The sequence below is a fragment of the Cygnus atratus genome, chromosome 8 (genome assembly GCF_013377495.2).
Source record: "Cygnus atratus isolate AKBS03 ecotype Queensland, Australia chromosome 8, CAtr_DNAZoo_HiC_assembly, whole genome shotgun sequence".
NCBI lineage: Eukaryota > Metazoa > Chordata > Aves > Anseriformes > Anatidae > Cygnus > Cygnus atratus.
Window position 1 is genome coordinate 10,256,712 of NC_066369.1, and position 27,308 is coordinate 10,284,019.

At 56.1% G+C, this 27,308-nt stretch overlaps 1 protein-coding gene across 2 annotated transcripts; it reads left to right on the forward strand.

Annotated features, from left to right (window-relative positions):
- On the forward strand, nucleotides 1–27,308 carry LMX1A (LIM homeobox transcription factor 1 alpha). Of its 2 annotated transcripts, none has more exons than XM_050712317.1 (8): nucleotides 1–80; nucleotides 555–737; nucleotides 23,189–23,421; nucleotides 25,881–26,050; nucleotides 26,152–26,229; nucleotides 26,307–26,376; nucleotides 26,482–26,652; nucleotides 27,148–27,308. In XM_050712317.1, exons 1-8 carry the CDS (start codon nucleotides 1–3, stop codon nucleotides 27,306–27,308), a joined length of 1,146 nt encoding a protein of 381 aa, XP_050568274.1. The 2 variants fall into 2 exon arrangements, with proteins under 2 accessions (XP_050568274.1, XP_035393812.1); XM_035537919.1 differs by having other exon boundaries at nucleotides 1–76; nucleotides 551–737.

The window sequence follows — 27,308 nt, forward strand, 5'->3', positions numbered from 1 at the left end:
ATGCTGGACGGGCTGAAGATGGAGGAGACTTTGCAGAGCGCCCTGGAGCCCGCCGCCCCCTTCCCCTCGCTGCTGGGTAAGTCGGGGAGCCCCCCCCTTGGCCCCGCCGGGATGGGGGCGGGGGGGGGGTCCGCAAGGGGAGCAGCCTCCGCTTCGTTCCGCGCTCGCCCTAAAGCCTTTCCCCGCGGCCCCCCCGAGCCCCCCCCTACCCCAAGGCTTCCCCCCCGCCTCTCCCGGCGGTGAATTCCCTCGATTTCTTCTCCCTTCGTTTTCACGCCGCTCCCCGCCACCGCCACCTCCGCCGGCCGCATCCATCCCGAGAGGAACGAAATCGGGGCCCGCGGCCCCCCCCCCGCGGCTCCCCCCGAGCACGGGGGTCCGCCGGGACCGGGAGCAGCTCCCCGTACCCCCCCTTACCCCCAGGAACCCTCCCGACCCCCCTGCCCTGCCTTCCCCTGATGCCTATCCCAGGGGGTGGCGGCAGCAGGGGCTTTCCCCAGCCTTCCCCCCCCCCGGACCAACGCTGCCCCCCCCGGCTCCTTCCCCGCAGGCAGGGCCGTGCCCCCCCGCTCGGTGTGCGAGGGGTGCCAGCGGGTCATTTCGGACCGGTTCCTGCTGCGCCTCAATGACAGCCTGTGGCACGAGCAGTGTGTGCAGTGCACGTCGTGCAAGGAGCCCCTGCACACCACCTGCTTCTATCGTGACAAGAAGCTCTACTGCAAGCTGGACTACGAGAAGTGAGTGCTCCCCCCCCCCGCCCCAACACCCCAAATTTTGGTCCTCCCCACCTCCGAAAGCGTGGGGTGCTCGGGGACCCCCTTGGCTGCTCCCAGCCCCGGTCCCTCCGTCCCCATGGTGTCGGCATTGCCAGTTTCGCTTCTCCTTTGCAGCCCCCCCCCTTGGTTCTCCCATTTTTTAGAGGTGTTTCGTTGCCTTTGGGAATTCAGGAGTCTTTTGTCGGGAGACCAGGAATTCACAGGCAAAGGGAAAACATTTTCCAATGTCCCCCGGCTTTATTTTCCTACCGAGCATCTGCTGGAGGAACTCCGTGTCCTGTCCGAGCCCCGTCCCACACGCAGCTATTTCCCTAATCCCCCCCAGCAGGGTGATGCTATCGTTACCACCACCCGCGTGGGGAAACTGAGGCACGGGGTGGGGGGGCCCCGCTGGGGCTGGGGCTCTCCCTGTGTCCGGGGCTGCGGTGGAGCAGGAACTCGGGTGGAGGTGCCCTTCAGAAAGCGTGGAGCTGTGTATGTGTCTGCGGGAGGGAGATGATCAGAATTTGAGGAAAAAAAATCAATTAAAAAATTTTTATTTTAAAGAAAAACCTCCCCAGTGGAAATGGGGAGAAGGCTGCTGAGCCTTCCCGCTCCTGCAGCTGATTTTTTTTTGTGTCCCGCTCTTGCTGGCTGAGCTATTCCCTGTTCCCCAGTGGGGAGCTGCTGGGTGCCCCATCAGAGCCCCCCACATCCTCACCGTGGGGCTGGGTGCTCCTTTCCCTGCAAAACTCACCCCCAGGCCCGTGTACAGCCGGGAGAGGCCGCGGTGTCCTCCACGTCCCCCTGCGTCCCCTTGGCTTTCCGGGCTGGAGCCGTAGCGTTCGAGGTGCCTCCGGGCCGGCTGTTTCTCGAGGAGGGCGAATATCAGGGCTGGGTCCCTCGGGATAGCGATGGCACAGTGATTTCAGCACCATGGTTTTGCTCCCAGGGGGGCTTTTGGTGGAGGAAATCCCCATCGGCTGCTTCCTCGCCTCCAGCCCTCGGCGTGCCGGCGAGAGCACCGGGGCCAGCCCTGCTCGGCGCCTTCTTCGAGTTCCCTTTAAGTCCTGTATTGTGGGTCTGAGTTTAATCACTATGGATACAAGGAAAATTGAAAGCAGAATTTGTGCGTGAGACCTTGTTTTCGAATGTTTACAAAAGAGCGGAAGAATTAGCTGCCGCTGGAGTGGAAGGGAGAGATCCGCGGTGCAGTATGGCTTTTTTTTTTTTTTCGGCAAAAATTTGCTGAGTTTGGGTGCGCAGCTTGTCAATCCGTAGAAATTCAGCTACTGGTTCTCATAGGTTTCCAATACAATTTAATATGTGTTTTCTGCTTTACCAGTACCTCTGTTTGGAGCACGCGGAGCTGTTCCCATTAAGGGGAAAAGGGGAAAATATTGCTGCAAAAACGCCTTTCCAGCTTGCGGCACGCATGGGTTTTGCTGCCTGCGTGTCTGAATGCTGGGAGCTCCGACACAAAATATTCCTCCCGTGTCTCTCGGCCACAAAATAAATTCTTTCTCACTGTGCGCCTTGCCTGACAGAGGACCCGGTGCCGTCGGGATGAACGAGAATGATTGCAAAAAGGAAAAAAAGAAGTCATAAATATTTGCGAGCTCGGGCGTCGCACAGCTTGGTCTGGGTGTTCCCGGGTTTGGTAACTTCTGCCTGGGCTCTGCGGCAGTGCCTTCCCCCAGGGGTGAGGGTTTCAGCCTTAAAGGTGAGGTGACCACGGTGGTATTGTCACCACCTTCCCTGGGGTTGGGGACATCAAGGACGTGGAGCAGAGCCCCTGTGGAGCTGTTCCCTTCTGGCTTTATTGAGATCTACCGTGACTGAAATTAATAATAATTTTTAAAAAGGAAAAAAATATATATTTTTTTGCCCAAACTGCCCCTTCTCTCCCAGCTGGGCTCTACCAGATCCCGGAGCACTGTGCCCATGCTCTGATGCTGGTGGAAGGGTGAGGTTTTGGAAGCCCCTGGGAACTGCTGCTGGTTCATCGTGGCAGCGATCGATGCTCCGTGTGCCGAGTGTCCCGCGGGCTGGAAATTCATGTGAAACCATGTCGGTGGGTGCCGAGGATCCTTCCTAGTGATGTGTAGTGGTTTGTTTCATTTTTAATTAAAAGAAGGAATTGCTCTTCCGGATGGCGGCTGCTGGGGGGTTTTACTGAGGAGGAATTGGTGCGGTGTTTTCTGACGCATGTCCTCGCTCCCCGCCTGAGCTCCGGTCGTAACAAGGCTGCAGAGGGTTAATGACAGAGCACGAGGCGGCCGAGTTGTGCCTTTGGTTATAAATACACCCGTGGAAAGTGTTACGGGGCGGCTTTAGGCAAGCGGCTGACTTGCTGGGCTGTAGAAATTGATGAATCATTTATTAAAACAGATGTTTTGCATTTCTTTATCTTTCGTGAAGAGGTCGGGGACCTGCGGAGGGATGGATTAAAGAGCGGGGATGCTGGGCCAGGGCTTGGCAGCGCCTTGGGGCATCTCCCGAGGAGCTGAGGTGGCCATGGGGGAAGGTGGGGGCCAGTGGCCAGTGTCCCCAGTGCCCCCCAGGATGGGAAGAGCCATTGGGGGGGGTTCCTTGACCTGCACCCCCGGGACGGCGCAGGTTTGGGGCAGAGGATATTTGTTACAGAACATCCCAAACCCCGGCGCTTGTCCAAACCTGGATGGGTGACAAGGTCCAGGCTTCGCTTTGGCTGACCCCAGGGTGTCGGAGTGACCCAGGGGGTGGGAGGGAGATTTGGGGGGGGACAGCATGGAGCCTGGCCACAAGCAGGGAGGGGAGGCTGTGGGGCTGGGAGGAGAGGGGCTTCCCAAACCCATTCCCTGTCCGTCGGATTTACAATGGGCCAGCAGAGCCGTGGGGAGGACCCAGCACCACGGGGCGATGCCGGAGGCGAGGGTGGGCGCTGGAAAACCCCCTGGGGGGCTGCGAGCAGCGGCGGCCATGACGGGGGGGCGCAGCTGGGGAGCGCGGCACCGGCGTGCCTGCTTGGCACATCCCCAGCCGCGGCGGGCGGGAGCAGATGGCCAGCACGCCTCGGAGCAGGCTGGCATGCGGGCGCCCGCAGCGGCCCCGCGTCGCCGCCGCCGCCGTGCCGGGGCTCCCCGGCCCGGGGAGGCAGTTGTGTGATGCCGGGGGAGGCAGTTGTGTGACACCGGGGCTGTCGGTGAGCTGCTTGACAGCTCCGTGCGCCGCTGCCAGCTCCCGCGCCGCTGTCATGAAGTTTGGGAGGTGAAGGTCCGAAATCCAACCGAGCCGTCACGCAGGTGCAAATCAGGCTTCTTCCACGTGCACGAAGGGAAATGCCCGTGAATAAACCTTTTAAAGATGGGTTTGAAAAATCACACCTGGTATTTTTGTCTGGGAAGGGGCCGTGGGGCTGGGATGCTGCAGCCTGGTGCACATGAGGGTGCTCATGTTGAACGCTTAGGGCAGGCTGGTCCTGCTGCCTGGACGCTTCCTGGGGTCTGGAGGGTCCCTGCTGGCTGTGAACAGCCCTTTGCCCTCTCTCGGCTGGGTGAAATGTGAATTTCATGCCTCTGGTGACAGAGAAGAGGGCTCTGGATATGATGGTGTGAATGTGGGTGTCCCCCCGGCTGGTGTCTCCCTTCCCCTCCTGCACTCTTCCGACCCTTCCCATCCTTCCTCCCTGCTCTCCGTCCCCTCCGGCCATTTCTCCCATAGCAAACCCCTCTCTGGATTCAGCCCCGTCCCCATGAGGAGAACGAGGACAACGGCTTTGGTGCCTGTAATTAGATTCGTGCCTTACAATTAACACTTCACCTAACGGCCTGCAAGGGAGCAGCAGCCTTGTGTGCGATGGAGGCGAGGCTTCTCGTGGCCGAGCCCGGCAGTGCACAGCCTTGGCATCTCCCTGGGGTGGCCAGAACCGGTGGAATTTTTTTCCAATTTTCATGATTTTTGGCTCTGGATTCAGCATTTACCCACTTGTGGTGAATGCCGAGGGGAGGTGTTCAAGACACCCCCAGTCCAGAGGATGCCTGAGGAAGAGGAGGTGGAAAGGGGAGAGGAGCACGGGGATTTTTCTCCTCGAGGTGCTCGATGAGCTCTGCTTTGTCTCGGGCTCGTGCCCTCCGCAGACACAGCCACGGGGTGCAGGCACCAGCATGGGGACGGAGGGCTCTGCCTGCGGCTTAAGAGAACAGCACCTCCGTAACAGGCGTGACCAACTGCTTTACAGCAGGGAGAAAAATAGTTGTATTTCTGCGGGGAGGAACACGGCAGTTGACCCCACATCCATATATATTTTTTGTGAATGTGTTTTCATGAGAAATTTGATTTTTCTGTATATCCACAACTGATTTTAGAAGCGCTCCCTGAAATCACAAGCGTCGCACAGACGTGTGAAGGTCTATACCCATGCTGCAAGCCCAGCTTTATTTATTGGTATTTCTAAACTGGAAGCAAACTGCTGGGTCCCACCTGGACAGAGCCAAACCAGGGCTTCCCAGGCACCTTCTCCTGGAATTTCATTACTTTTTTGTTATTTTTTAATTTTTTTTTATTGGTTCTTGTGAATAAAATTCTGATTTCCCTGGTTTGCCAGGGGTCTTTTAGCTGCCCCATCTTTCATAGGCTGTTAACTTGAAAATGTTTTTTTCCTCCCCAAAACGCCTGATTTTTCAGGAGGGCTGCGTGCATCTCTCCATAGCGGGGTGAAGTCGTGTCACGTTTGATGCAAGCCGTCCATTTCCTGAGCACGCCATGTGCGTGCACCTGCCTCCTCTCAGTGGAGGCTCAGCCTTTCCTACCCCTCCAGGCACAGTTCTGCTGCTGGGCTCTGTCCAGGCTGGGCTCAGCTAAAATGGGCCATGGTAGTATGCAGGAAAATGCTGACCCTCAGCTTCTTTGCCCATGAAACAGAGCTGGAAATATAAATATATCCAGCAAGGGTTCAATCACCATCGCAAGTGCTTTGAGCATCTTGCCTGGAAGCCTTGCTTGGGCATTATTTCTCAGCCTCTCTCCAGATTTCCCTAACTTTTTATGTCATGTCTGTCTTTGTGTTTTCCACCTTTGACCGAAGGGGTTGTGCTGCACGGGTGATGGCTTCTCCTGGGCTCTGTGGGCAGGGTTGAGGCGAGGGGACCATGGGGACAGCCCGATTACAGCCTCATGCTAATTCCTAGGGCAGGGCAGAGCAGGCTGGTGGAGGCGTCCTTGGCTGGCCGTGGTGCTCTGCAAGCCCATCCCGGCCCGGCGCTGATCCTGCACCGCTGGCTGCGCACCATCTCCTGCCGCTCCCTTCCCCTCTCCTTCCTTCGTGGGCTCCTTTTGCCGAGCGCAGCTCCTGGGGAGATCTTTCTGTCCTTGACAGCGGAACAAATCCCTTTTCACGCGACCATCGCTCCTCTGCCCATTGTCCTCCTCCCGGCCTCCGCCTCCGCCGCCACCGTGCAAAATCCCTCCCCGGTGCTCCTGGGGAACAACCGCCGCCACCTCCCGGCCCCAAAAACCCCTCTGGGCAAGGCTGCCGGAGCCTGCCCCACAAGGGAGCTCAAAAAGCACGCCGAGAGGCAACGCTGCGTTGTGGAGGAGACCTTTATTGGGTTGTCACTCAGCTCCTTGGGGCCTGCAGCCTCTCCTCGGGCTGTTGCTGCGGGGATCCTCAGATAAACCCGTAGCCCGTGCACGGTGAGGGCTCCTGTCCCTGCCCCGGTCTGGGGACACCCCACTCTGTGCTGATTTCTTGCTGGAGAGCATTGCCTGAAGCAGCCGAGCAGCAAGAGGGAGGCTGGAGCTTTGTCTGTGTTCTTGAAAGCTCGGGGAAGCGTTTGGTGTGAAGAATTTGGAATGGGGAGAGGAGCAGGTTAAGGGACCCGAAGGCAGCTCTCAGATGCAGCGGGTTTTTATTAGAAAGAACAGAGGTTGTTATTTCTTCCCCCTAACCCCACCACCCAGAAAGCACAGGGATGCTCTGATTGTCACTGTTTCTGATCAGTGCTTGCCGGCTCTGTTCAGTGTGTGTGCTCCTGCAAAGCAGTGCCTTGGGTATGCAAAACACCAATAACCTCTGCAGTGACGTGTCCAAACAGAATGGGAGAAAAACACATGGAAAAGAGACTGTGTTTGCAGCCCCCTCCACAGCGATGAAGTTTTGACCCCTTTGGGTGAACAAACTCAGGGATGCTGATGGTGGCGTTGGGCTGGATGAACTTGATGTTTGTCAAGACACAACCCCAAAACTCTTGCCCGGTGATTTTGGAGTTGAGCCCCTTTTTCCTCGGAAACACAGCTGTGAACCCATCCGTCCTCGTGGCTGGGGCACCCATGGCCTCTGGTGGGGTACGATGGCTTGGGTTCGTGCGCCTCCGGTTCTGCTCGTGGCCAGCTGGGTTGGCCATGAAGTGCAGTACTGAATTATGTATAGCTCAGCATCTCCGCTGCCGGGCAGAGCGCCGGAGTGGTATCGAGCAGCATCCTTTAAACAGCGATGTTAGGAAAGCTATTAAGTGTTGTTTGAGTCTTCTTGATGTCTGCTCGGGTGGACGTTGCTCCTTCCTTCTGCATCCGTAATTACAACGGACTGGCCCTCGACGGACCGGCTTAAAAGTTTAATGAGGCTTAAAGTCTTGGAGCTTGGGCTCTGGAGTCGGAGCTCGCTTCAGCTCTGCCCCGAGGAAGGTTAACCAGGATGTTAACCAGAAGGGAGGAGAGGCTTCCTGCACGCGTCACCTTCAGGAAATAAAAACCCACGCTGGTGGGAGGTTGGGCTGCGGGGATGGGTTGGGAGAAAGTAATGGGAGAGGAGGTGCGAGATGGGAAAAGTGGGTTAAGCACGACTGGAGTGAGGATGGTGGAAGCGTGATGCTGGGGAGCAGATGGGGATGCAGCTAGCTTCGTGGGACCATTTTGTGATGGCTACAAAAAGATGGGTGCCCCCCACCCTCACCTGGGCACGGGGACTCGATGTGCCCCCAGCACATCACACCACGAGCCTGGCTGCTGAACTGGAGAGCCCAAACCCGCCCTGCTCTGCCGGGATGGCCCAGCCCCTTCCTCCAGAGAAAGCGCGATTTCTCTGCCAGCAATGCCTTTTCATGTTATTTCCAACTGCGGAACAAAAATCCCAGGAACTCCCTGAACCTTTGGCTTTTACACTCAACATCCCCCCGCCCAAGCTGATTTATTTTCACCTCTTTCAGGCACTCCTGCCTCCAAACACCAACCCTGTTCCTTCCTTCCCCATCCCGGTGCCCGCAGAGCATCGGTCCCAGCCTGGGCTTGGGGGGAGCAAGCCCCTCGCATCGCCTCCAGATCCCTCCATGGGGGAAAGGATTCAATTTGGGCTTGTTGTGGGTGAAAGGTGCTAACAAAACGAGAACCGAGCCCACGCCTTCCCCTCTGGTCGCCTTCGCGCTGGAAAAGCACAGCAAAAGTCAGCCTCTGGCACATCCCGCCGAGAGCTGCGTGGTTTTTTCTTTTCCACGTGGATTAGTGGTTCAAGAGCGGGGATTTTCAAACTGACAAGCCCTTGGCAGAGAAATAATTACAGGATTTTTGTGCTTTGCGTTTCCTAAGTCGTTCTAAATGGCTTTATCTCTCGGGGCACTTTTTATTTTTTATTTTTTAATGTGTCCACAAAAGTGTGTGTGGGGGGAAATGTGCGTTTCTTTAACATCCTTGAAAATATGTGGGATGTTTGGGGAGATCGCTCGATTTGCAGCTCTAAGGGCTTTTTTTTGCGTGCGTTCGTTTAACTGCGTCCAATCCACTGAAGTTTCTTGGACGGCGATGCTTCAGAAACCGGAGAAGGAGGGAGATAGATGTGGTCATTTCTCGACCATCCCAGGAATGCGGGTTTTCGCCTCGGCAGTGGATTCCCGGGGGTTTTTACCCCGCTTCTTTCTGCAGGAGGTGGTTTCTGGGCCCAGCAAAGCCGCTTTTCCCCATCAGCATCCATTATTTGCTCGCGCCGAGCTGCTTCCCCTGCCTCCCTTGCTGCACGCATATGGGTTTGGTGTGTTGTAAGGGGTGCAGGATGGGACCCTTAAAAGCAGCCTGGCTCTGCCATGCCTTTATTAAGCAAGGGGAGCCTCTGGTGGGAGGGAGGAGGCGGCATATGGAGTAATTGGATGTGCCTGGTGTGTAGGGGGGGTGATGCTGGCATCCCACAGATGGGGCAGGCCACGGAGGGACACGGTCCTGGGTGGGCAGGGGGGACCCACCTGTCCCATCTCTCCTTGCCCCTGCTCTAATTTCTCAGGGGAAAAGATTTTTTTTTTTTTTTTTAAACCTCATCTTCCCCCATCCAGACGCTGCGAATCCCACTAAAACTTCTGACTGGAGCAGGGATTACGTGCTCGGGTTTCAGCCCTTGTCTGCGAGTGGTGTAAACTTTCGGCTGGCACTCGAGTGACATTTTGTGGGAGATAGGAGAGTATTAAGTGTTGGGCCCTGCAGATAAAAATAGCTGACGACGTTTTCTGGCTTCTCGCGCCTGGCCTGGCCCCGGCCCCGTCGCCTCCACGCTGGCGTTCCCGACCTGCTCTTTTCTTAGCGCCGGGGGCACCTATGGTCACGGCCATGCTCCTTTGCTCCCACGAGCATCTCTGACGATGTGGATGGACCAGGGCTGGAAAAAAAACACTGGGAGCAGAACATCCTGGCTCTGAAGGGCTGGAAGCAAACTCTTTCCTTCCTGCTTATCAGGAGCCTGCCTCAAAGAAGTGCAGCATCCTCCAGGTGCCCCAAAACACCCCAAAAATGAGCACAGGAGCTCTGCTGAGCGCAGGAGCCCCCAGCCATGCACACGTGTCCGTCTGTCTGTTTTCCATGTTGCTGAGTTTTGGAGATGATGTTTTCATCCCGAGGTCATTGCCAGGGCTGGCTCAGGGCCCCGCAGCAGCACGGGCAGAGCTGAGTCCTCGTGCTCCAAAAACCGGGGCTGGGGCCGGTCAAAAGGGAAGGGGAGGAGAGGAGGAGGAAGAGGAGGAGGAGGGAGTGGCAGGGCCTGGCTCGCTGCTGGGGGATGCTCTCCCACCCCTCCTGCCCCCTGCCCTCCCCAGGCCCTGCTTGGCTGCACTGCTCCCTTCCAAAAATGGCCAGCTCCCAGCACCGAGCATTTCTTATGGCTTGGGAAGTTCCAAATGGACAGAGCTGCTGTCCATTTCGGTCCTCAGAGGACACCCCAATTCCAGGTGCTTGCACTTCCGATGCCCACCAGCACGTTTTTGTGGACCTCCTTCAATGCAGCTCGTTAACTGCAGGCTTATTTAAATACCTTTCTCAAACCAATGGCAGCATTTGGGATCAGCGCCTTTTCCTTCCACCCACCGCGGTGGGACCGATCCCCGCGCGTGCTGCAGGCCGCCAGTGGCAGCATGTGTCCCACCAGGAAGGGGGGATGAGGCCCTGGTGCCTGCAGCCCAGCCGACGTGGTGGTGCTCGGCTGCTCGCAGTGGTGGGCGAGTGCTGAACCCCCGCCAGGAATTCCTCCAGTGGGATCGGGAACGCTGTCGAGTGTTAAAATCGTCCCCGCTGCGTGTCACCTCCAAGCGGAGCCCGTCGTGTTTTGGGACGTATCATATGATGTGTCAGCTTCAAGGTCAGAGGGAGCTCAGGCCTGGCGGTGCTTCCCCACCTCTTTTTGGGATCAGGGACTCAGAAACCAGGGCTCTTTTGTGCCCTCATATGCCAGCAACGTGTGGGTCCCAAATCTGGAGACCTCTGCCCCTTATCCAGGACACGTGCACCAGGTGCGGTTCCATCGGGAGCATCCACACTGATGATATTCTGGCTTAGTGCTTCAAAACACTTCATGCTGAGGGCTTCAGGACTTCTTCCTAAATCCAGGGGAGCTGAGTGGGGTTTGCTGGCCCTTGTCTCACTGCTGGTGCTTGGCCTGCAGCAGGAGGGCACGGCCACACCCTGGGAAGAGGCGCTCCCTATCAATAAATAACCGGTTCAGGCTGTACAGAGCAATTACGAGGGGCCCTTTGGACGGCTCGTTAAATAAGAATTAGCGGGGGTTTAAAATATTAATGGGCAATTGGCCCTTCTCTTGTTACACAAATGTTTCGTCTGTAACCCGGAGCCAGGTCGGGGATGTGCTGAGAGATGCTCGGGCTGCGCACAGGGGTTAACGTGGTGCTCGCTCCTGCCAGAAAATAATAGAAGCCAGGGGCTGGAGAGGGCTGGAGAGGGAAGGATTAGGGAGAGGATGTGCACGGGTCGGGCTGCAGCTGCTGGGAGTCTCGAGCGGAGGGTACGCCTGGAAATCATTGCTGCTGCTGGCTGCGAGGGGGCCGGCGTGGAAAGGGAGCTCGTGTCCTAAAAGCTGGGCAGCTCGGCAGCCGGAGAGTGGCTTTAGAGGGTTTTCTGTCCAGGGAGATGGCTGTGCTGGTCGGGAAGGAGGAAGAACCACTGTGAAGATGCTTCTGCCTCCAGTACTGCAGCTGCACGGTGTGAGCGGAGGATGCTGGGCTCTGGGGATGGGGTTTTGGAGTGAGCAGGTGATGCTGGGCTCCAGGGATGGAGTTTTGGGGTGAGTAGAGGATGCTGGGCTCTGGGGATGGGGTTTTCCAGCTTTCTGCAGGATGCCTGGTCTCTGGCCTAGGAGAATCTGGAAGATGCTCAGGTTTCACAGCCTGAATTTTTGATGTTATTTGTGCTGTTTTCTGAACTGCTCCCTTCAAAGTGGCTCGGGAAGCCGGAGTTCGCCCCCCTGGTTAGCAGGTGCCTGGAGATTCCCCAGCACCTCCCAGCATCGGGATTTAACCTTGCAGATCCCACTCTCGTGGAAGATGTCTGCTGAGCTGGAGCATTGCCCCCCCTCTCAAAACAGAGGAGGGTTTTCACATGAACAGCCTGATTTAAAAGCAATAAAGGTAAAAAACCCCAAGAAGAAACCAGGTCCATATCCTACCCAGCTCCTGCCCTGCGTCCTCAGCCGAAATCTGGCCTGGTCTGGAGGACCACAGCAGCATCCGAATCTCCCAAGGAGAGTCAGGACTTGATGGCACTGGCCCAGGAGAAGCACGTTGCTTTTGTGGCAACTATTAATTGCTTCCTGAATTTAAAAAGCACAAATAAACTGGCTTGCCAGGGAATGAGTTACCCGGCGCGTAAATGCTGGGCCATTAATGCACCGCTGACCCTGAGGATGATGTGAGGACCAGAAGGGCTGTCAAAGAATTTACCAGAAACCGTTTCAAGGGAGGCTGTGTTGTAAATCCTTAAGTGATGGGATGGGGGGAATTAGGCTAGATAATAGTTTGCAGAAACCGGGCACAATTCCCCACTGAGGACCCCGAGCCCATTAGAAGCGCAGCACGGTGAGGCCCCAGCAACCCAGGAGGGATTTTACAGCCTGGAAAACGAGATTATCGGGGTGGCTGCTGGGGCTGGTTCCACGCAGGAAGGAGCAGCAGGAGCGGGGCTCGGTGCTGCCTTGATGTCCCCAGTCATGGTGGCATCTGGGGACATTGTGGTCCCCCCATGGGTGTCTGCGCCATGCTCGCCCAGCTCGAGGAGCAGTTCAGGAGGACTTTAGGCTGTGATGGCAAGGCAGGTGGCATCCTACCTCGCTCTCAGCACTGCAGCTCCTTCTCTACACTCCTCCTAAAGCTGTGCAGGTCTCCAGGAGGCCCCACCACCTCCTCGCCACCTCCCCTGCCCGCGGACGGGGCCGCCGAGCTATTTCACAGAGAGGTGCGGGCGCGTGGGTCTGTTTGCTGCCTCCCATCACCTCTCATCGACTCGCTGCTTTGCTGCTGTTTGCTGGGGCTCCCCCCAGCCCGGAGGGATGGGGAAAAAGCTGTAGCTAACGCTAGGAGCATTGCAGAGCCATGGCTTTGGATGGCAAATTTGCTTTTAGCATCACGCACTGCGTTCTCCACTGGCGTTTGGAGACGCTGCCTGCCTCCGAGAGCCAGCGAGCTCGGCAAACAACGTTCAGCCTCTCTCATTTGAAAGGGCAGGCACGGGGAAAAAAAAAAAAAGGAAAAAAAAATGTTTCACCTGCGGCAGGAAGTATTTCCCAAATCCAATATCTATGCAATGAGAGGAGCCGCGGTGGGAATTGCACATCCTTTAATGGGGCAGCGCTTACAGGGGAAGAAGTCGGGCTGCCTCGAGCCCTAATAATCGTCTTGCTGCCTGCCTGGGGCGAGGCGCTGCTGCTTGAAAGATCAAATCTAGCGGCTGGTATTTGGATGCCCTGGGAGGATGCGGCTGTCGGCTTGTCCATCGGGCAGGCAGGAAGGGCTGCCCTGCAAAAATCAGGTGGAGATCTCACTGCAGAGCCGAAATTGCTGTGGTGAGCATCCTGCAGCTGGATTGCAGGGTCTGGCTTCACCCACCACCACCAGATTTCCTCCAGCGGTCTTCACATGAGGTCTCAGCCTCACCCTTTTGCCAGTGAGAAGCTCTCCAGATACTCCTGTCTATGCAGAGGTGGAGGTGGGAGGTGTCTCGTGACGGTCACGGGATGGAAAGGTTGCTTTGTGCCAGGTGGCAGGGCTGAGCTCCCTGCTTTCTGCCCCTCGCAAAGTGGCTCGGAGGAGCCTTTCCCTGCTGTGGGGTGCAGGTCTCTTTGCCTTGCCTGCCCCCGGAGGTGTCAGCTCGGAAGTGTTCAGCAGGTCACAGGGGACATCATTAGGCTTCAGTGCCAACATGCCGTGGAGGGCAGCAGGGAGGCTCCTGCAGGGGGTGATTGCTGCAGTCCCCACGATCAGAGGCTCCATGTTGCTTTGATCCAGGCTCTGTTTGTGCTCAGGTGGTTTTCCTCCTGGTGCATACCTCAGGCAGGCTCAGGCTTCCTGCTAGCAAATTTTTGGGGCCCCCAACCAGCCTGTGCTGCGCTGTGGTTGGGAGATGGGGGGGACAAGCACCCATGCCAGGCGAAATCCCAGCCCCACGAATGTGAAGGGCCTCATCCTCACCATCCGCAGCCCTGGAGAAGCCAAAGGCGAGTTTTGGGGTCTCGGGGTCCCATCAGCTCCGGTGCTGGTTTTATCTGGTGTTTTCCACGTCTCTACTTGGTGGAGGAAGAGGAGGAGGATGAAGGGTCCCCCCGGCCATGGGCAGGGAGGAGGAGAGCCTCACGCCCCGGCCATTTCTGGATGAGTAGGTCATCTGGGCGTGGGAGGGGGGCCGGTGTCCAAGACAGGCCGGAGAGGCCGAGCTCCGGGTGTACGAGCGATTTGGGGGAAAGTGAGAAGGGATTTCTTACGAGAGAGGAATGCGAGTTCCCTCCTTCACATATGTCTCCCGTTCTTCCAGTCTGCAACAAAAGTCATCCCATTGCCCAAGAGCTGGCAGCGAGGACAGCCCGGGAACAGCCCACAAATCACTGCAGAGCATCTCTCTCCTCCCTTTCTGCCTCCAGCTCCTCGTGCATCAGGAACCACTTTAATCCCCGTTTGGGTGATAAAACTCCTGCCCCGTCCTGGTGCTGGACTGCTGCACAGCCACAAGCCTCCAGGATTTGTGTGTATTATAGCACTGGTGGGACAAATGGAGCTTCCCTTGACTTGGTCATGCTGTCAGACCTCCAACTGGCCCGGGGCAGGGCTGGGGCACTGGGACACTGGTGTCACAGCAGGGGACACAGTTACGAGGCTGGTGTGAGCGTCTTGAGTCAGGATTTAGCCGGGCTGGGATGCTCAGCCCATTCCTCCCAGCGAGCGCACCCGGTGTTGCTCATCCTTTGTTATTTTTTGATCTCTCCGGAGTCCCCTTCAGCTCATTTTGCTCCCCCATCCTCTCCAATTTATCATCTCCTGCTAATGTTATTAACATGCTAATTAAGTCCCTAATTGCAATCGCCGATGAAGATGTCAGATAGGGCTGATGCTAACCCTGATCCCTCACGTCGCTCTTTTTCTCTGCATTCTTCTGCCATCTTTACTCCTCAAGTAAAGCCTCACCGAGATGCAGCTCTGTGTGGTTAATGGAACCCCCAGGGCCAAGTCGGTGATGGTCTGTAATGCTGGTGTCACCAAGGGGGGGTCTGGGTGACCCCAAGAGCAGGTCTGACCCCAAGAGCAGGTCTGACCCCAAGAACAGGTTGACCCCAAAGGCAGGACGTGCGCATGGGGAGGTTCAGGAGCAGCATTCGCTACCACGCGCTCTGCCCTCCTGCTGTTCATGCATATCCCCACGTGTCCTGCTATAAATAGGTGGGCAAAGAGACAAATGGAGAAGCACTGGGGGCCAGCACCGTGCTTGCACATGGGAGAGGTGGTCTTCATCCCGGCCAGCCTCCACCTATTTCTGACCACCGAGCCCCTGGCCACCTCTCAGAGGTGCCACCAAGAAGCGGTGGCTGCCCCGAGGCCGCTGCGTGACGTGGGAGATGGCCCGGGGAGCTGCCATGTGGCTCTTGACCGATTGCGAGTAAATCAAGGGTCAGGAGCTTGACTGCTCGCCAAGAAACCCAAAGGGATGAAATACAGCCTCTGCGCTGCCTCTCCCAGCAAACAGCACGTGGGCTGAAATCCGCTGGGTAAATTTATGCGCTGCGAATTGTTCGCCCAGCTGTGGCGGAGGGCCGGCGGGACCCACAGGGAGCTGAGCACCATCTGTGGTGGGCATGCCACTGGTGCTGACCTTCATGGGGCTCGGGGACGGGGCTTGGGGGCCGGTGGTGCCACGGTGACGTTTCCTCGGGGATGTCACCGGTAGGAGGGGATGCGCTCGGTGCACGGGAGGGGGATTGGGGCTGCCCTACACGGACATGGTGGGTGCCAGGCGCCATGCCGTCGCCCCCCGCCTTGGTGTCCCCGCTCCTGTGCCTTGGCCTCGGGCTGTGAATTTTGGCACGGGCAGGACAGATTTAGCAGTGTGCTCCCAACGCACGCGACCGCCCCAGCACCTCCGCCTGTGCCGGCACGGCTCCTGCAGGATCGGCTTATGTGCAGACAGACCCTAAAAGAGTTAAAAAAATATAAAAAAAAAAAACACACATCTTCCAGCTTTACAGGAATGAGAAGTTGGAAGGGCAGGCAGGAGAAGCGTACCCGTCCCCTGCTGCCCAAAACCACCTGCCTGTCACATGCCAGGCAGAAAAAAAACAACAACACTAAAAGGAGCACCTGAGTTCTGGGGGGCTGTGGGGTCTTAACCCACACCTGTCCCAAATTGGTGTGTTTGGTGTTTCAGGGAAAGAAATGGGGTTTCTGATACTCTGTTGGGTGGGTGGCTTTGGGGGTTAACAGATTTAATCTACCCAGACACATTTGTTATTGCTCTTGGGGGTGTTTGTAATCTCTGTTGGTCTCAACCATTAGGTTCCAGAGTGAACAGCAGCATGAGGTATTTTACACATGTCTCAGGCTGGCTGTCACACATCGGGAGCCATGAAGGGACATCACAGCATCAATTTAATGCCCTTCAAAGTTTTTGCTTTGCGACCAGAAGGACGGGCAATGTCCTTTTTGCTGGTGCCTTACAGAGGCGGTAGTGAGGGGAAGGCGCTGCTGGGGGCTCGCACAGCCCTGTCACTGCCCCTCTGTGGGCTCCCAGCCTGCTGAACGCATCCAGCACATCCCCACGGTGCATTTTGGGGCCAGGAGAGCCTCCTCGTGCACGGCCAAAGGCGCCGAGCCGCCTCCGTGAGGGGCCAGCAGCTAATTGGTACAACCAATATTTGTTTTGCAAACGCAATTGGAGGGAGGGAGGGATTGCGAGAGCCAGAAATTCAATTGACCTGTAAAAAACAGATACTGTGTAAAGGGAATCCTTTCCCTGCCAAGCAAATATTTAGAAAGGAGAAGCAATAAAATGAATAAGCAACAAAGTAATATCCTGCCTCGCCGGCCGCCGGAGGCTGCTGGGAAGGGCTGCGATAACCCAGAGCAAACGAGAGGCAGGAACCTGTTTCCTAGAGAAAGTGTGTTTGCTTTTGCAGCCTAATATAATTATTTAATTACATTACATAAATATATATAAAGTATATAAATATATACAATTATAGGTTGTATGTTATTAAATATTATATGGTGCGTTATATAGCAAGTAAAGGAAGGGAACTGATTTCACGGGGAAGCCCCTTTAGCTTGGTTTGGAGCCCCCCGAGCACCTTCCCCCCGTGATGGGCGCTGACCCCTCTGGTTGGTATCCAGGTCTGGGGCTGCTTCTCATGCACTGACATCTCTTATAGCCTTTATTTTGGCATTTATGGCTGCTGAGGCCAACTTGAAATGCAGCTGCTGCACAGAAATCACAAAGATTTGGATTTGCATGGGCATAATATTGAATTTTTGGGAGGCTGTTGGCTGAAAACAGACTGTCCCTGCTCCCTGACTTCTCCAAACCAAGGAGCAAAAAGCTCTAAGAAAGAAAGTGAATTGTAACCACTCAGTACTGCAATTTTCCGGGGGTTTCATCCTGTTTAGCACAAGGCTGTGCTCCTCCAGGATGCTCAGTGCCTCCAGGGAGATGATGCCCAGACAGGGCAGGGCTGCCCAGCCCAAACCACAAAGCTGCTCTGGCTTTTGGCAGACGGGGTGTGATTTGGGAGCAGGTTGCTGCAGGGTCTCTGCCCCTGCCCTGCTCTGCCTGCAGGATGCGAGCGAAGGATTTGTTTTTCTTGCGAGCATCACTGCAGGAGAGGGCTGCAACATGAGATCGGGGCGGGGGTGGGGGGGGAAAGATGGCTTAAATTTAACGTCTCTTCAGATGGATATTTCCATTCATTCCAGAGCATATTCCTCTGGCATTTCCAGCACGCTCGTTTACCCGGGTAGTCACCAAACTGCGCCGAACCACATGTTACAGTGCTCTCTAGTGCACGCAGCTATGAATGAAGGATGCCTCTTTGGAGACACCTCGATGTGCGCCGCAGCTTCGGCCCCGCAGCCGCCTCACTGGCCTCACCACAACAGCTGCTTTCCATTGAAAAAATGTTGGAAAAACAAAAAAAAAACAGCCCCAACACCACCGCAACAACACGCACGGGCGATGTTCGTGCAAAACGCTTTTGGAAATGCAAGATCCAAAACCAGCACGTGGAAATGCAAGATATAGCCACGCCGGGAGGCTGATAACAGTTTGCTGAGCCGGTCCGAAGCAGCTGGCCTCTATTTTGGGCTTAGCTGATTCTGTTTAGATTTCATCCAGCCGAGCGGTTTTTACAGCCGCCGGAGCGTTGGGAAGCGCCCGGCAGCGCAACAGGATATTGGCTACCCGCGAGCGCGCGCTTGCCCCTAAAATCCCCGTGAATTTTAAGTGCCTTTTTTTTTCCTCCTTTTCTTTCTTTCTTTTTTTTTTTTTATTAACCTTCCTTTTGAAATTCTGAACAGAAAATAGAAAGCTTTTCTTTCCTTTTTTTTTTTTTTTATTATTTTTTTCTCCCCATTTTTTTTCTATTTTCATTCTTTATCACGGGAGTTTTGTGAAAGATGCAGAGAAAAAAAAAAAAAAGAAAGACGTAGGAAATGTGGTGTGATGCAGGGGGGCATAGCCTAACCCAAAAGGGATTGGAAACGGCTCCTACCCCCACGGTGGCACAGCATGCCGAAAAAGCAGTGGGGGTGTAAAAAATCCCCACGGGGCAGGAAAACAAGCTCTCAGGGGGGTCAGCCAGAATTCCTGTTTCTTGGAAAGCAAAAAAAAAAAAAAAAAAGTTTCAAGATAATCACATTTTAGTCTGCAAAATGAGTGGCACGAGCAGTGCCAGTCACCCTGCCCCGCTTACAAAGCCGGCCGAATACGGCTGCTGGTGGCAGTGGTGTATCCTCCCGCTTCTGGTGACTTTGCTTTTCCATCATTTGCCTCCCCATTAATCTCGGTACAAACAAAGGCTCTGAAGAGACAAGCTGAAAAGCTCCTGGGGGTACGTTTAAATCAGTCCTTTCTAATAATGTCTGTCGACCTCTCCGTGGAAGCGCTGCTCCCCTAGGAAAGGACACGGAGCCGCGGCAGCGTGCTGAAATATGGTGGGGTGTAATTAATTCTGACCTCTGGCTCCCGCTCGCTCCTTCTCAATATTAAATTTGACTAGTGATATTGTGGTTTTTCAATTATGCTTGTTTTCTTGGGGGCATGGAGGGGAGGGGGCTGGAAATTCAGCTCGGTGGGCGGCCGTGCTGCAGAGCTGCCGTGATGTGGGCTGGTGGGGGCAACGTCCCTGGATTGTGTCCATCAGGATGCTTTTGGGTTTGGGCACCAAGTTGTGTGTCCCCCTGCTCCCCGTGTCTCTCCTGCCTGCAAAACCAATGGATTGAGGTGTTTGATGGGGCCAGCACCCTGCGTGATGCTACAGGCTATTACGGAGGAGGGGTCCCCAAAAATCAGCATTGCATTGCAGAAACTCAGGGGTAGGTTTGCCAAAGGCCTTGGCTTTTTGGGGTCCTTGTCCCCAGCTGCCTGGGGGCCAGTCTGCACCCGGGGGGCTCACAGGAATGCCCAGGGGCAGCATTGCTCCTGCAGCCCCATTGCTACATCCCCTCGTAGCATCAGAGGCTGCATCCCACCAGCAGGAAGGAGAGGGGCTGGAGCCGGGGGTGGGGGGGGAGGAGAAGGGAAATTAAACCAAAAAAAAAAAAAAAAGGGAAACGGCACTTGCTGCAAAGCGAGTGAATTCTCCAATAAACCCGAATCTGCTGAGAATACATTTTACAAACATGCAGCTAAGTTGGCCGCTTTTGTTTGGGCGTTTGTTAAGCATTAACTAAAGAATGCCATGGTCCAGCCTGCTCGGTGTGAAATCTAATTCTCCCCCTTTCTGGAGCCATGGCATGGAGTGCTCAATTTTTTTCTCTCTGTAGGACTGCAGCCTTCTGGTACTCCAGCCAAAAACCACTCATATTTTAGCAAGCTTAGCCCGGGCGCCGTTGCCAGGCAGTAAAGCGAACACTTGTCTGCCTCGGGGGGAGGGAGCCAGGAGACGGGGAAGGGTCAGGGGACAGCCCAGGGGCGTCCCCAACATGGCACGGAGAGCTGGGGCTTGTGGGGAGGGGGTGCGAGGGATGGGATGGGTGAGAACCACTGCTGCTCCCCTGACACCCCTTGGTTTGGGGACCAAAACTGGTCCTGGTGCGCCCAGGTGGCACCAGGACAGCAGCTACGTCCCAGCCCAGCCCCGGGGGCTGGATGCGTGGTTGACAGCGACTGGCATTTTTCCATGTCCCCGGTGCTGCAGTCCCCCGTTCCGACGGGTGACAGTGAGTGAGAAGGCGACCGGGTGCCAGGACATCTCAATTCGGCGGCGCCGAGCCCCGCCGCTGGCATCCCCCTGTGTCCCTCGCATAGAGCGGGACCGCTGGCTTGTCCCGTTGTCCCCACGCACCCGTTGCCTCTCGGAGAAGCCGGGATGGGCGAATGTGTCATTGTGCCTGCTGGGGAGGCTTCTCCTGCCCTAGGGACGGCCCCTGGGGCAGGAGATGGCCGGGGATGGCAGCGCAGAAGCTGCAAGGAGCATCCTGGGAGAAGCAAACCCATCCATGGTGCAGCCTGGCAAGCGCTAGGACTCCAACATCTCCACCTCAGGAAGAGCCACGCCAAAACAAACCTCTGCAGCGTTTTGGATTTGTCCGTCAGTATTTAATATCGCCATCCCTGAACCCCCGCCACCCCCCGGGGGGCTCCACGGGCCCCGTTTGTATGCGGCGCACGCAGGCGGCCGGGAGACAGACAGCAGCCGGGAAGCGCCCGTCAATCACAGCCCCTTTCATTGTGTCACCTCCGCATAAAGGGAGAAAGAGGGGGAGGCAGGCACTCCCCGGCCCCCATCCTCTGCTCCGACAGCCCCATGGGAAAGCATCTGACAGGGATGGGGAGCACCTGGACCAAGGACGTGGGACACAGGACGCAGGATGCACGATGCTCTGCCCCACGGGTGGCTTCGGCCACGTGTCGAAAACTGCCAGCTTTCAGTGATGCTGCGAGGATGGGGAAGCCAGAAGCAGAAGACCGAGATGTTTTTCTCTGGGAATAGGAAATGAAAAGTTGGATTTTGTCTCAGAAGAAGAGGGGGTGCCTTTAATGTCATCTCGCTCTCTTGGGGATCTTCAGGCAGAAAAGGTTTTGATTCTGGAAATGGCAAAATATTTTCTTTAAATACTTTCTTGAAACACACCGCCAACACCTTTCTGTTTCAAAACTGGAGACTGTCATTTCAAAAAGGACCTATTATTGTTTTTTTTTTAAATTGCAATTTTAATACAGATTAATCAATAGAGGAAAGAGAACGCTCAGAAAATCAGAAACAAAGGATCACGTGCAGTGATAAAAATCGCTTACATCACTACATCCTTGTTCCAACTCTCCCTAAGTGAAATATTTTCCAAAATTTATAAATACTCACTGCCAATATTTTGCTGAGGCTTTTACCAAGCTACCAGGGTGTCCTGCCCCTGTGCCTGGCGGCATCACACGCGATGAGACAGAGCCACAGGCTGCCATTTAGCTATGAACCCCACGCTGCGGAGGAGGCTGAAGATCCGGGGTGGGGGAAAACACCTCTGCTGCATCTTGCTCAGGCTCTAACGGGGAATTCATTGCTGGGGCTGGAAGGGAATCTTCCTGCAGCCCCATCTCGGGCTGGGACACCTTTGGTCTGTCCCATTGCTCCTTGGGTGGGCTGCAATATTCGATGCCTGTGGCTTTTGAGATTTTGTGCTGAGCAGGAGGTGTTGTGGGGAGTCTCTCCATCTCACACTGCGCAGGATGGAGCAGGGAAAGGTGCCCCATCTGTTCAGCGTCCCTTAATGGGAGCACTTTGGGAACTGTCCTTTATCCAGGGCCCTATGCACAGCCTTAAGTGTCCAATATCAGGCACCCATCTACCCAAACCTCACACCTTCCTGTTTTGCAGAGTGCTGAACACTTTGAGCTTAGACAAATCCTCTCTTCAGTGGGTGCTGATGTGCCTAATTGGCATGGCTTTGTTGCTTTCTAATCGGTGCACTGAAAACAGATATTTGGGGCACATTCATTCGCGAAGATTAGACAGCACTAACTGAGTAGCTCATCGGTGTTTTATTACTGAAAACACTCAGCAGTCCCACCAGGTAGGGCTTAAACTTTATTTAAGCAGGATGAGAACGCGTTGCCCCCTGCCTACAAATTGCCTTCACTTTGCCACGAAGGAGATGTAACAAAAGACAGAGCAGAAATGCGCGGCGCTGACACAGCCCGCGTTCCTCCGGGCTGCAAAAAGAAAAGAGGACCCAGGGTGAAGGATGAAGTCGATACATTTTGGGACTCTTGGGGGATGCCTCCAGGGCACAAAGATATGAGCGTGCCTCGCTCTGCCCCCTGCCTTCTTGTTTTATGTGCTATCAAGCTCATATAAACGTCAGTATATAAAGCTTTTTATTTTTTTCCCCCTATTTCAGATGATTTTGCTGTGAAGCTGTTGCATACATCTGTTCCTCTCCTTATTGCAACAGGGCTGACTCAGCACTTTGCATTTCCTATGCCTTTTTTTTTGGTAACTGTCCCAAAAAATCAGGGTTGAAAATGTTGTGCTCGGAGGCTCCGGGCAGGCAGGTCCATGCCCTGGGATAACTCAGGGGTGAGGGAGCCAGGCAGAGGACACTGAGCATCCAGCACTGCTTGAATTATTTAACCAGAGCTTTATGCCTTTTTTCTTCATTAAAAACAATAAAATACTTCAGCTATGGACAGCAAGCCTGAAGAACTTCAGCAAAGCAGCAGTGTGAGCTGCCTGTGCAGGTCCCCCCGGGCAAGGCACCCGACGGGGACCAGGGGGTGACCAGGGCTGGGAGCAGCGCTGGGACCCGGGGATGCTCGCAGATAACCCCCGCAGGATGTGTGCTGACTTCTGCCTCCTCTTTCTGGGCCAAAGTCATTAAGGCAGGGGAATAATAATGTCCAGTTCCCACAGATACTTAGGACGAGGCTGGGTAAACAGCGATTTTTTTTTCTCTTTATGGGATCCAAGCCAAAAGCACGGATATTGGGGGTGGTGAAGACGTTCTGCTTTGGTACCTCCAAAAATCAATACTGGGGGAAGCATCATGCTCATGTCAAGCAGGTTTGGCACCAGGTCCTTCCAAGCCCTCTCAAGCCAGAATTATTATTAGTATCATTATCCTAAACCTCCTGTAGGTGGTGTGTCCCACATCCCGTGCTGGTAGCTGGGCTCTTGGGTTTGATGCCTGTTTGCCCCTGGTCATTGGGGTCTTCATCCTTTGGCTGTATTTGTGGTTCACCAAAAATGCCAGCATTGACCCAAACCAGCATCCACTTTTGGCACAGGGCAAGCCTGCAGCCCACTCCTGGTCACCGTGGGGAGCCAGCACCATCCTGTGCCTCCCCTTGGCACATCCAAAGCACAGCAGCGGTGACAAATCCCCCGTGTGCCGATGCCCCCCAGCCCCACCACGGGTCCCCAGGGTGCCCAAACACCATGCCACCCCCCAGCTGCAGCCGTGGCACCTCGGGGCATCCCAGCGGGGTCTCCCCTTGCTTTCCCCATGCAGGTTGTTCGCGGTGAAGTGCGCCGGGTGCCTGGAGACCATCGCACCCAGTGAGCTGGTGATGCGCGCCCAGAAGAGCGTCTACCACCTACGCTGCTTCTGCTGCTGCGTCTGCGAGCGGCGCCTGCAGAAGGGCGACGAGTTTGTGCTGAAGGAGGGGCAGCTGCTCTGTAAGGGCGACTACGAGAAGGAGCGGGAGCTGCTGAGCTTGGTGAGCCCGGCTCTGTCGGATTCTGGTAAGGGGCCGCCCGCGCCCGGCGCAGCATCGCCCCGACCCGCTGCTCCTGCTCCAGGGTCCCGTGGTGGGAAGGGAAAAGGCAGACCCAGAGTGGGGATGCTGCGGGGATAGGGAAGGGGGTGGCATCCCCAGGGTGTCATTTTCGGGGGGGTCTTTCTGGTTGTTAATGAGGGCAGGTTGCCCAGAGCATCAGATAAGCCTTTAAATCCAAATGTGCATTTGATGCAAGTCTGAATGGTTCCCAGGAAGACAAATTTAGGAAGAAAACCCAGCAAAATGGGAAATGAGCTGTGAGCAGAAATTGCTGTCGTAATGGTATCCCTGAAGATGGGGTTGGCACTTCCCAAATCACACTCTTCACCAAAAAAAAACACCAAACATTATCACAGGAAAATCTGCTTTGCAGAGGGAAGAATTTACCTCTGAACGGGGAGGACAGGGGTGGTTTCAGTGGGGATGGAGCAGGAATTGCCCCAGGTCTTTAATATCATGATCCTCCGCAGCCAGAGCCTAGAAAAAAAAAATATTAAAGCCTTCCTACAAATAGCAGCGATGGTAACAAAAAGTAAAAAGCAGCGGGGCTGTTGTGCTGGGAGCCCTGGGAAAGTGCAGCCGGGAGACGCCGTTCTGCCTTGTGGGAGATGCAAATCCTTCCAGTTAAAATAGGAACCAAGGAGGAAACATCATGCAGGAAAAGGATTGAATTGGTCTCTGGTCCCACAGCATTTTGGGTTTATTCCTACTGGGGGAAAAGGGCAGTTTGGGAAAGGTTGGGGAGCTTTTTCTCCCCAGCGACTCGTCGGCCTGCGGCCAGCCCCACTTCCAGCGCCTCTGGCCAAGCCGAGGGCTTTAATAGCAGAAATCCCTGGGGAAAAACGCATATTTCGGTGGAAGCTCCGGGCGGAGGGATGCAGAGGGACAGTGCAGGAGTCACAAGGGCAGCGCAACCCCTTGGCTGGTGGGGAACCCAGAGCAAAACCCCGGCACCCCTGGTCCAGGTGCGCATCCAGAGCCATGGCTTTGCCCCCTGCACCCCGTGTCCCCCAACATATCCATGTGTCCCCGCTGGGGTGCCAGCCCCGTCTGCCCTCCACCAGTGATGTGAGCCTCCAGCCTCTCCTGGCCCCCCCTGCCTCCCTCCCCCAGCCTCCACGCACACCAAAGGCCACTTTATGAGAAAGCGCCGATAAAAAGCCAGCCATATGTTGCCCGTAATCTCCCCAACCCTCGCTTCAATTACTGCCTCCCCCGAGCCCCCCCTCCCAGCGCAGCCTAAGCAAACAAGCCCCTCTGAAAGAGGACCCCGGTTTCCAATTAAAAGCGTCCTAACGTTTCTCCTCTCCCTAAATCCTCCCAGGCGAGGAATGTCCTGGCCCCGCTGCGGCCGCGCTGGCCCCCCCGTGCCGGCGGGTCGGGCTGGGGGCACGCACAATGTCCCCTGCCCCGGCCCCTTCCCGGGTGACGTCAGGGGCAGCCCCAGACAGTCATTAATTTCCCCCCCTCGTTTGGGTGAAGGCTTGAAAGGGAGAGTTAATTAAAAGTAATACCCCGCCAAATCCGGCTCCACTTCTTCTTTGACACATGGAGGGATTTGGGGAGCAGGTGTTGGGGGGGATGGCGAGGAGGGGGGGGATGCTTGGAGTGGGTTTTCCCCCTTCCCAGAGCATGGTGATGTGGTTTTGGGCATCATTTGCTTGATCTGGAGAGGCTCTGGCTCCCCCAGCTGAGTTCATTGCATCCTGGACTGGGGGGGTATTTGGGTGGGCACCCCAAACCAGGCACCTCACTGCCTCCACCAGTGCATGCCTCTCCTCCCAACATTCATAAAACCTCTTCCCCTCCACCAAAATTAAACTCAGCTCGTGGCAACTCATGTCTGGGTCCGAAAAGGCTGCTGAAACACCCATGATGCTGGGAGCTGTGCAGACGGCATGCCCACAGGAGCAGCATCCCTCCTCCCTGCTCCGGGGTAGCACCGCGTGCCGAGCAGGTGTTTTTGGGGACGCCTTGCTGTACCACCATGGGCAGGGTGTCCCCAGATGCTGAGCCCAGGAGAGGTCCCAGAAAACAGCCGTGACCGGACAGCATCCCCGCTCCTTCGCAGGCAGCACTGCCCCCTCCTGCCCTGCATCCACCCCATCCATCCCGGGGACATGGCAGCCCCGAAACGGGACCCAGGCCAAGCTCAACCTTGCAACCTGCTGTGCATTGCGTGGCCTCGAACACAGCTTCGGTAGCAATTACCAGACAGAGTGAGCTTTCTGGAAAGGGCTCTGAGTGATTTACGGCTTGTGAGAGGGAAGGATGCGTGCCAGCCAGCCTGCGCTGCACCCTCCGTGCCAGTTCAGTGAGCAAGGCCATCGCTGTGGAGGTGCCAAGGTGGGTGAGGAGGATAACAAGGAGGATAACAAGACCTCACTCTTGGTCCTTTTTTTTTTTTAAACCCCCTCCCCCAAGGCAAAAGTGATGACGAAGACAGCATCTGCAAAATGGGCCCGGCCTCAGGGAAGGGAGCCGAGGAGGGGAAGGACCACAAGCGGCCCAAGCGGCCCCGCACCATCCTGACCACGCAGCAGCGGAGGGCATTCAAGGCATCCTTCGAGGTCTCCTCCAAGCCCTGCAGGAAGGTACGGGGTGGCCTGGAGGCTGGGCAAGGGCTCTGCCCCCTCCTAAAGTCTCCCCCAAAGCCATGTGAGGCCCGCTGAGATGTTGTCCTCCCTCCTTCTAGGTGCGGGAGACGCTGGCAGCTGAGACGGGTCTGAGCGTCCGCGTGGTGCAGGTCTGGTTCCAGAACCAGAGAGCAAAGGTGGGTGCTGGGGCCCCCTCCCAACCCCTCCTGTGGCCGTGCCGCCACCCCCTGTTTTTCCCCTTCTTCTCGTCCAGATGAAGAAGCTGGCTAGGAGGCAGCAGCAGCAGCAGCAGGACCAGCAAAACACACAGCGCCTGAGCTCAGGTACCCAGCTCTCCACATCTCCCACCCGCCCCAAATGCCCTCTCCAGGCTTCCCAAGCCTCCCCCTCCAAAAAAGCCTCTCTGATGGCTCGTTCTTGTCTTCCAGCCCAGCCCAACGGCGGTGGCAATGGGGGGCTGGAGGGGCTCATGAACCCCTACACTGCTCTGCCCCCCCCGCAACAGCTCCTGGGCATGGAGCAGGGCGTCTACAGCTCCGACCCCTTCCGGCAAGGGCTCACCCCGCCACAGATGCCTGGAGACCACATGCACCCCTATGGTAAGGCTGCAGAAAGGGGCATGTCTGCAACCCCACCGGGGCTTTTTTCTTGCCCTTTCTCTGTCAAAATGAGGGCTGTGTGATGGGGGTGCAGCAAGTACTGGGCAGGCGGCAGCCCCTGCTCCCCTAAATCCTTACACTGCAGAAGTGGGGGCACCAAGGTGGCCAGCACCATGAAAGCATCCCATTGAGCAGCTGGAGCCAAGTGGAGCAGAAAGCAAGCTCTGAAGGTCCGGTGGGAAAATTAGGAGTGCCACATCCTCCCTGGTGGTGCCACCACCTCTCCAATGGTGCCACAACCTCTCCAGTGGTGCCACCACCTCTCCAAAGTGCCACCCCATATGATTTACAGCACCCTCTTCCCCGAGGTGTGCCAGCATCCCCAAACCACCTCAGTGGGCTCTCAGGGACATGGTGGAAGAGGAGACACAGTGCTCTAGGATCTGCAGCAGCACACAGCATCCCTCCACCACTGCTCCTTTCCTGCTTCCCCAGGTGCTGAGCCCCTCTTCCATGACATGGACAGCGACGATACCTCACTGAGCAACCTGGGCGACTGCTTCCTCGCCACGGCGGACGCGGGGCCGCTGCAGGCACGGGTGGGGAACCCCATCGACCACCTCTACTCCATGCAGAGCTCCTACTTCACCTCCTGA

What these genes read in the sequence shown, in the direction of transcription:
- LMX1A (XM_050712317.1), top strand. Translation starts at nt 1, where the DNA reads ATGCTGGACGGGCTGAAGATGGAGGAGACTTTGCAGAGCGCCCTGGAG. An exon ending in CCCGGCTCTGTCGGATTCTG is followed by an intron (nt 23,422 to 25,880) that starts GTAAGGGGCCGC and finishes CCCTCCCCCAAG; the next exon opens with GCAAAAGTGATGACGAAGAC. An exon ending in TCCAGAACCAGAGAGCAAAG is followed by an intron (nt 26,230 to 26,306) that starts GTGGGTGCTGGG and finishes CTTCTCGTCCAG; the next exon opens with ATGAAGAAGCTGGCTAGGAG.